The sequence below is a fragment of the Sinocyclocheilus grahami genome, unplaced genomic scaffold (assembly GCF_001515645.1).
Source record: "Sinocyclocheilus grahami isolate Dianchi unplaced genomic scaffold, SAMN03320097.WGS_v1.1 scaffold1248.1, whole genome shotgun sequence".
Classification (NCBI taxonomy): Eukaryota; Metazoa; Chordata; class Actinopteri; order Cypriniformes; family Cyprinidae; genus Sinocyclocheilus; species Sinocyclocheilus grahami.
This window is the reverse complement of record NW_015506427.1, coordinates 90604-98159: the sequence shown is the minus strand read 5'-3', so window position 1 is coordinate 98159 and position 7556 is coordinate 90604. Positions and strand designations below refer to the sequence as shown.

Sequence of the window (7556 nt, the reverse complement as noted above, 5' to 3'; positions counted from 1 at the left end):
GATAGCTTTTTTAAGGAACAGACCAGATTGTAAGTTGTTTATGAGAACAGGACGCTCCTTAGAGGCAGCGAGCCTCCCAGAGCTGCTATGTTTCCGGGCAGACACTGAGATGTGCATCGGCGGTGGCAGGGTTAACAGTTCAGCCTGCTGAGGGCAATGAGGAGAAACGGGCACCGTGTAATGAGGCGTACACCGCTCTTCCACAGCGGGGGCTGCCCTCAGAAGCCCTGGAACATAAATATCAGGGCTTCTTGGTCGAAGACTTCTTGGCCAAAAGGACGGTCCTCAGATCGGCCTTTGACCGCGAGCGTTGCCGTGAGCCTTGATCCCCACACGGAGGAGTGCGAGTCGCGAAGCTCAATCTCTGTGCCACTCGGTACAAGGGGTGGGCACACGGCTGGGACTGCTCTCGTCCAAACACCGCCACTTGGTTACGGGCCTCCTGAAACCTGTCGACGGCAGAATTGACGACGTTGCCGAAAAGGCCAGAAGGCGCAAGCGTGGCGTCGAGAAGGAAGACCCTGAAGAAAAGGACTTCTTCATTCCCTCCACCAGATCCATCTGTGATCCCCACGACCGCCGCCGCCGCTCTGCCTCGACAGCAGCGGGGCCTGAGCCACGAGGAATGCTGGCGAGGGCTCGCTCCTTGAAAGAGAACCCTCCGGGAGCGAAGCATCCACAGCGAGCGGCGCTCGCAATGCGCGCAGTCAGCTCCCTTGAGAGCCGACTCGGCGTGCTTCGCTCCCAAGCAAACAACGCAAAGGCTGTGTGTATTCCTGCCCGTGATGTAACGAGGGCAGGGAGAAACACACAGCCTAAACTGATGCTTGCTTTTACCATGCCCGCCCTTGGACTTGTCTTTTGCTTTTGTCATTGCTGCTTTGTTTGTTATAGTGACAGACAACGGTAAACAAGACACACACACACACACACACACACACACACACACACACACACACACACACACACACACACACACAGAGCGCTTCGCTGAATGACAGAAGCTGCCGCTGTTTCCACCACAGGTGAAGGCGTTCCCAAAGTGTCTCGACGCAGCTCGAGTTCCTGAAGGTGAACCAGGTATTCGATAAGTCGTGTGAATTTCGATTTAGCTTAACTATTCCTGCGTTCATATTTTAATGTGATTTCAAATTATTTAAGTACAGGAACAGAAAGAACTTTGTCTTGTTTGTGTGCAGCGCACACGAAGAGCGAGCACAGAGAACAGCGGTCTCGGTCCGAATTCCCGGTTTGTGTCCGTTCTCAAACCATTCTGTGCATTTCCACTGCAGAAAAGGTTGTTCTGGGCCAGAACTGACTTCTTTCATATTTATCGACCAGTATGCAGAAAACTACGTCAGTATATCATAAACACAGCCGTTTTTGTCTTTAAAAGTCCCCCTGTACTCAAAAATGTTATCCCTTATAACTCATCTTTGATCATCAAATACATATACATATTTAAGTATTTTTCTGTGAAAATAATTTTCTCATGCCTTAAAATAGCTTGAATGTAACTCTACACCCTTGCCTCATTTACTAATACTGTAAAGCTGCTTTGACACAATATGTATTGTATAAAGCGCTAAATAAAAAAATAGTTGAATTTATGTAAACTAGTTGTCAACTGAAGTTAGCCATTATATTCTGTCAATTTGAGTATTATGAAACCTGTATGTGGTTTCTCAATTGCAACATATAGTGTAGTGACAAATATATTTAATCCAGAATTATTGTTAGGTGATGTGCATTTCTGCAAAGATTTTTTTTGTCATACCACCCACTCCTAAGCAGTATCATTGAGATGTTGATTTAAAGTCATGCCACAATATTATATATTTTATATATATAGCACAGTAATGAACATTTTTGTCTTTAAAAGTCCCCCTGTACTCAAAAATGTTATCCCTTATAACTCATCTTTGATCATCAAATACATATTTAAGTATTTTTCTGTGAAAATAATTTTCTCATGCCTTAAAATAGCTTGAATGTAACTCTACACCCTTGCCTCATTTACTAATACTGTAAAGCTGCTTTGACACAATATGTATTGTATAAAGCGCTAAATAAAAAAATAGTTGAATTTATGTAAACTAGTTGTCAACTGAAGTTAGCCATTATATTCTGTCAATTTGAGTATTATGAAACCTGTATGTGGTTTCTCAATTGCAACATATAGTGTAGTGACAAATATATTTAATCCAGAATTATTGTTAGGTGATGTGCATTTCTGCAAAGATTTTTTTTGTCATACCACACTCCTAAGCAGTATCATTGAGATGTTGATTTAAAGTCATGCCACAATATTATATATTTTATATATATAGCACAGTAATGAACGCATGATGTAAGTGAGAATCTTACCTCTGGATAGACTCCGATCAGGGAGTCTGCTTTTGTGTAAAACTCCTCTTTGAGGGAGATCACTATAGCCTGGAAGTTCTGCACTGACTGATCCTTGATGTAGTTTGCAACCTACACAACACACATAAGGGTAAGTGAAGGATGACAATTTTTTAATTTTTGGGTTATAATAAAATACAATATGATCTATAACAAGTGTATACTATTTTAATCATTTTTATTGTCTACTGATCTGTTTTAATATAAAATTAAGGGTCATCCATGAATTCCTATCAGCCATATGTTTCAATCTACACTGCACCATAAAGGTTTAATATAAAAATTAATTGTTTTGGGAAATGGAAATATGCAGATACATTTTAATTTATGACATTTACGGAGTATACAAAAGTTATGTATATAAAAATACAAAAAAAGAAAAGGAAAAGAAAATGAGATTGCCACTTTATACACATTATTATTACTTACATGACTGCTGCATTTCCCATTACTGTATCTTTTTCAATACTAATGCCTACATAAACATCACTTAAAAAGTAAAATTAAGACAATTGCAATTCAAAGAATGTCTGACAATAACTTGTCAAAAGACAACTTGATTTTACAAACCTGAATAAGCATCTCATTATTAAAAAGGTAATTTAAAGGCCATTAAAAAAAATTAACTGAAAAGAATATTGATTTCAAATGTTTACAACTTACAACTGCAGACTATAATAAATATTCAAGAAATAAGTTCTATCACCCAAATCAATGCAATTGAGTTATCAGGTAATACGTCAGTGGACTGAATTGAGTAATGTTAAAAAATACTCATAAATAAAAATCTCATGTTTAAAAAAAATCTCAAATAAGTGAGAGCATAATGAAGTGCACATTTAGAAAGCACATGAAACAAAGATCTACCACATTACACTTGTGGTCCCTTACAATAGTAATTACAACAGAAACATATTAAATGATAATATTTATAATTAGAATTTCTTTATTATTTTATTGTAGTATCACAGCTATTGTAATGATTAATATTTCTATAAAAAATATTCATATCGATTAAATGTGGACTAAAAGTCTATTTTGAGTGCACCAGGTCAATGTGAACGCAAATAAACTTTTGTTTGTTTTTAGCTCACTTGGTCACTGAAAGAAGCCAGAGTTTGTTCTTTGAAAGGGCTGCTGCACAATTTTTTAACATCAAATGTAATTCTTAAGACCTGAACAAATTCTACAGAAGAAACAAAATCCTGCAAATCTGTGTATGACAAAGATGAGTATGATTTACAATTTTCATTATTAGGTCAACTATTCCTTCACAACTTTAAGATTTAGAAATTTTAAGGATTTTGACGTGCCATTTTTGCTGCCTTGATATCTAAGCAGCAGCAAAAAATATCTTAAATGCTCATAATATTGCAGTTGCAATATATGACAATATACACCTCAATGACTGTGTGTGTGTGACTTTTTAAAGCAGTTTCTGGTATAAACCCTGGTGTGAAACAAACCTTGCCAATGTTGGTATTGTCCAGGGCTGCGTCAATCTCATCCAGCACAAAGAAGGGAGCAGGCTTATAGCTGTAGAGGTAAAGACATTGTGTCAGGTACTGTCTGGTGAAGGATGTGATTTCACATGAGGGTAAATATGTGCTGTACATACCTGTGAATGGCAAACAGTAAGGCTAGAGCCGCCACAGTCTTTTCTCCTCCAGACAGGTTGTCCATGGGCCTGAAACGTTTGCCTGGGGCTACACAATTATAGTTGATACCATCCAGATATGGCTCCTCTGGGTTCTCAGGCCCCAGAAACGCCTGGCAAAAAACACACATACACATAAATGACTTGTCTTAGTGTTACGAGATGATTAGGTTTGCAATGACTAACTTGATAAAGAAAACACCTGAAAATTACTTAAATTAGCAATTAGTTTGATCTTTACATTGAGTGCTTTTGCACTGTGTAAGTATAACCTTAGTAAGAAACATTTGTTGAAAACAAACAAACAACATTTTTTTTTACAGAGGCCACAGGACTCACCATAGCAGAAAGACAGACACGTTTACAAAAGCACAAGAGCCCTTTATACACAGAGGTTGTGAGTATATAAATTCATGAGGATGTTATATACAGGGTTTCTACAGACATGAACAAGTTCAATTTAAGACTTTAAGACCTTTTTAATACCACCTTTTATGAAATTTAAGACCTAAATCTGTAATGGAAGTACACATTATATTACATACATATTTGTAATATTTCATGTGTTTAACGTAAAAAGAAAACAAAATATCATTACTGTAATAAATTATATTTATTACTAAAATACACAGTGAACTTTTCATATCAGAAGACAATATTCCATTCAAAATATCCCCACAAAAGCACTGCATCACCAAGATTTTTGGTGGTGCAAACAATTTGTTCTGAAGGAATATTTTCATCAATGTTCTATCAACTTAAATCTGCATATTTTTATTTACCTTTACAAAGGCCTATTTTTACAAATGCATAAATAATGTTTTGATATATGAAACATAAAACGTTGAATACTGATATTTGAAATGATTTAAATAATAAAAAGGTACTTTAAATGTGAAATTAAAACCGCCAGTAGGTGGCAGTGAGTCACTATTAATAAGTGAGTCATTGCAATTGAACTGAATCATTTAAATGTTTGATTCATTCAGGAACAAAACACCATCATGTTGCTCAGAGACGCAAAACAGCGCTGTGGCTGTGTTTGGAATTATTTTTGTTGTGCAAAAACAGGCAATATGGTCTAAAATGCAAGTCTCTTAATTAACTTATAGTTTATTGAACTGCTGTATAAAAATAAATAAATAAAAAATAAAAAAATGGACCCCCTTTATTTTAAGTGGCCTTAACAACTATGTACTTACATTTAAATTAATAATTTGGTACAATGCACTTGTGTACATACATGTTTTTACATTGTACTTATATTTTAAAAATACCTGCATGTAATTACATCTGTAATTAATTTCTGTAATTACATTTATAATTACACAGTTGACCCATCCCTTACACCTTAACCCACCCTTAAACCTACCCATACCAACAAACCTGTCCCTAACCTTACCCATTATCCCACCTCAATAGCAGCAAAAGTGTTTTGCAATACAATATGAACACAATAAGTACATTGTACTTAATTTTTTATGCAAGTACATAGTAGTTAAGGCCACTTAATATAAAGTGGGGCCAAAAAAAAAATCAACAACACTTATAATCATGGTAATTTTGTGGAGAGAAAAAAACAGACTCTTCATGTGAAATTGATTAACTATATGAAGTTGTATAAATATTTAGGCCTACATTTTCTGCCCCCATGTATTGAATTTGTGATCATTCTGAATGTATTTTAATAGACTGAATCATGCAGTGAAAGAGCGCACTGTAAATACGCAGCACACTAGACTTCACGTAATGTGTGCACTCTGTAGGTGTTTTGCATGCTTTTTGCGTCATAAGAATATTCAGCAAAATAGCTCACTTGTCATGGTATGTTACTGAACTATATCATGTTATGAATAGAAGAAACACACTGAGGTAAAATTTCTTTATGTACGCTCATTTGTTTTGAAGTCTCTCACAAAAAGACAAACAGAGTGAGCCTCAACCAGAAATACATACACTATCCATTATAAATTGCTGTTTACATTGAATGTAGGCTAATAAAATTAGAAGAATCATTCTTGCATTTCCATGCTTCGCTGGTTATTATAATTTGTCACTTATGTTTTAATCAGGTCCGTTGAAAAAAAAAAAAAGTAAACTAGCTAGAAGGCTGATCAGCTGTAGCTCGACCTATATTATTGATATTATTGAGAACATTATAAGGTAGTTCGACCCGTTTTCAGCTACTGCGATTTAAAAAAAGGTTTAAAAAAAGTCAATAATTATCGATACCGAACTATATGAAACATATCGTTGATACATATTTTTGCTATATCGCCAACCCTCTACGAACACCTTGGCAATATAACCGCCATTGGCTAGTACATTTTTTTGTTTACACCCAAGACTGATATAATATTTTACACACACACACACACACGTTTACTTAGCTATCCAAATGGGGACATTACATAGACTTCTATTGTTTATATATACAGATAGTTATACACTTTTTAACCTAAACCCACCCCTACCCCTACCCCTCACAGAAAACTTTCTGCATTTTTACAAAAAAAAAAAAAAAAAAAAACTTTGTTTACTTTATTTGAACAATTTTACAAATTAGGACATCCACAAACTGAGGTTTTTGCCGATTTTGTCAGGCTTTGCTCACTTTTGGGTACAAATGTGTCCCCAAAATATGGTTAAGTAGGTACACACACACACACGATTCCACCCAATCTTTGTAAAATGGAACAGCTACTTAAATAACTGAATGTGCACTCTTAACTTCAGCCAATCAAGCATTATATTATGATAATTTTCTGATCTTTGCCTGTTTTCCTGGATTTCTCCCTCTCGTCTCGCCCCCGTGATTCTGTCTGCCGATCGGTGACCTACGCTAGCCCTAGGACTATTCTTGTGTTTTTGCCCGCCATATACCTGTTTGCCAGTGTTCGACCCTGCCTGTTATACCACGTCTCTTGAATAAATTCTTGCAGATGGATCCACATGTCTCACGTCTCGTCAGCCCCATTACACATACATATAGTGCCTATAGAAAGTCTTCATACCCCTTCATTTTTTTCACATGTTATGTTATGTCAAACTGCTTTACATTTCTTTTTATAATAATATATAATACTTACCATAATGACAAAGAAAAAACGGGATTTATCACAACTTTGCAAATTTATTAAAAGAGAAACACTGAAAAAATTACACTGCACAAGTCTTCATACCCTTTGCTTTGACACTTGAAATTTAGATCAGGAGCATTCTAGTTTCACTGGATCATCTTTGAGATGTTTCTATACTCCGACTGGCGTTAACCTGTGGCAAATTCAGTTGATTGGATATGATTTAGAAAGGCACACACACCTGTCTAAATAAAGTTTAACAGCTGAAATGGATGTCAGAACAAAAACTAAGCTATGAGATCAAAGGAATGGCCTGCAGAGCTGAGAGACAGGATGGTGTTGAGACAGATATGGGGAAGACTACAAAAAATTCTGCCGTGTTGAAGGTTCACAGGAGCATTTGGCCTCCATAA

The 7556-nt window shown here is 36.2% G+C and overlaps 1 protein-coding gene across 1 annotated transcript in view; it reads right to left on the bottom strand.

The window, feature by feature from the left end:
• Nucleotides 1-241: 241 nt before the first annotated feature.
• The window catches only part of LOC107568473 (structural maintenance of chromosomes protein 1A-like), a 62259-nt gene continuing 54944 nt past the window's right edge, over nt 242-7556 (bottom strand). Inside the window, exons 23-26 of the mRNA XM_016254443.1 lie at nt 4025-4176; nt 3873-3942; nt 2334-2478; nt 242-741 (exon numbers count right to left, since the gene is read on the bottom strand). Of these exons, the coding sequence (XP_016109929.1) occupies nt 242-741; nt 2334-2478; nt 3873-3942; nt 4025-4176 (867 nt within the window). The remainder of the gene's footprint in view (nt 742-2333; nt 2479-3872; nt 3943-4024; nt 4177-7556) is intronic.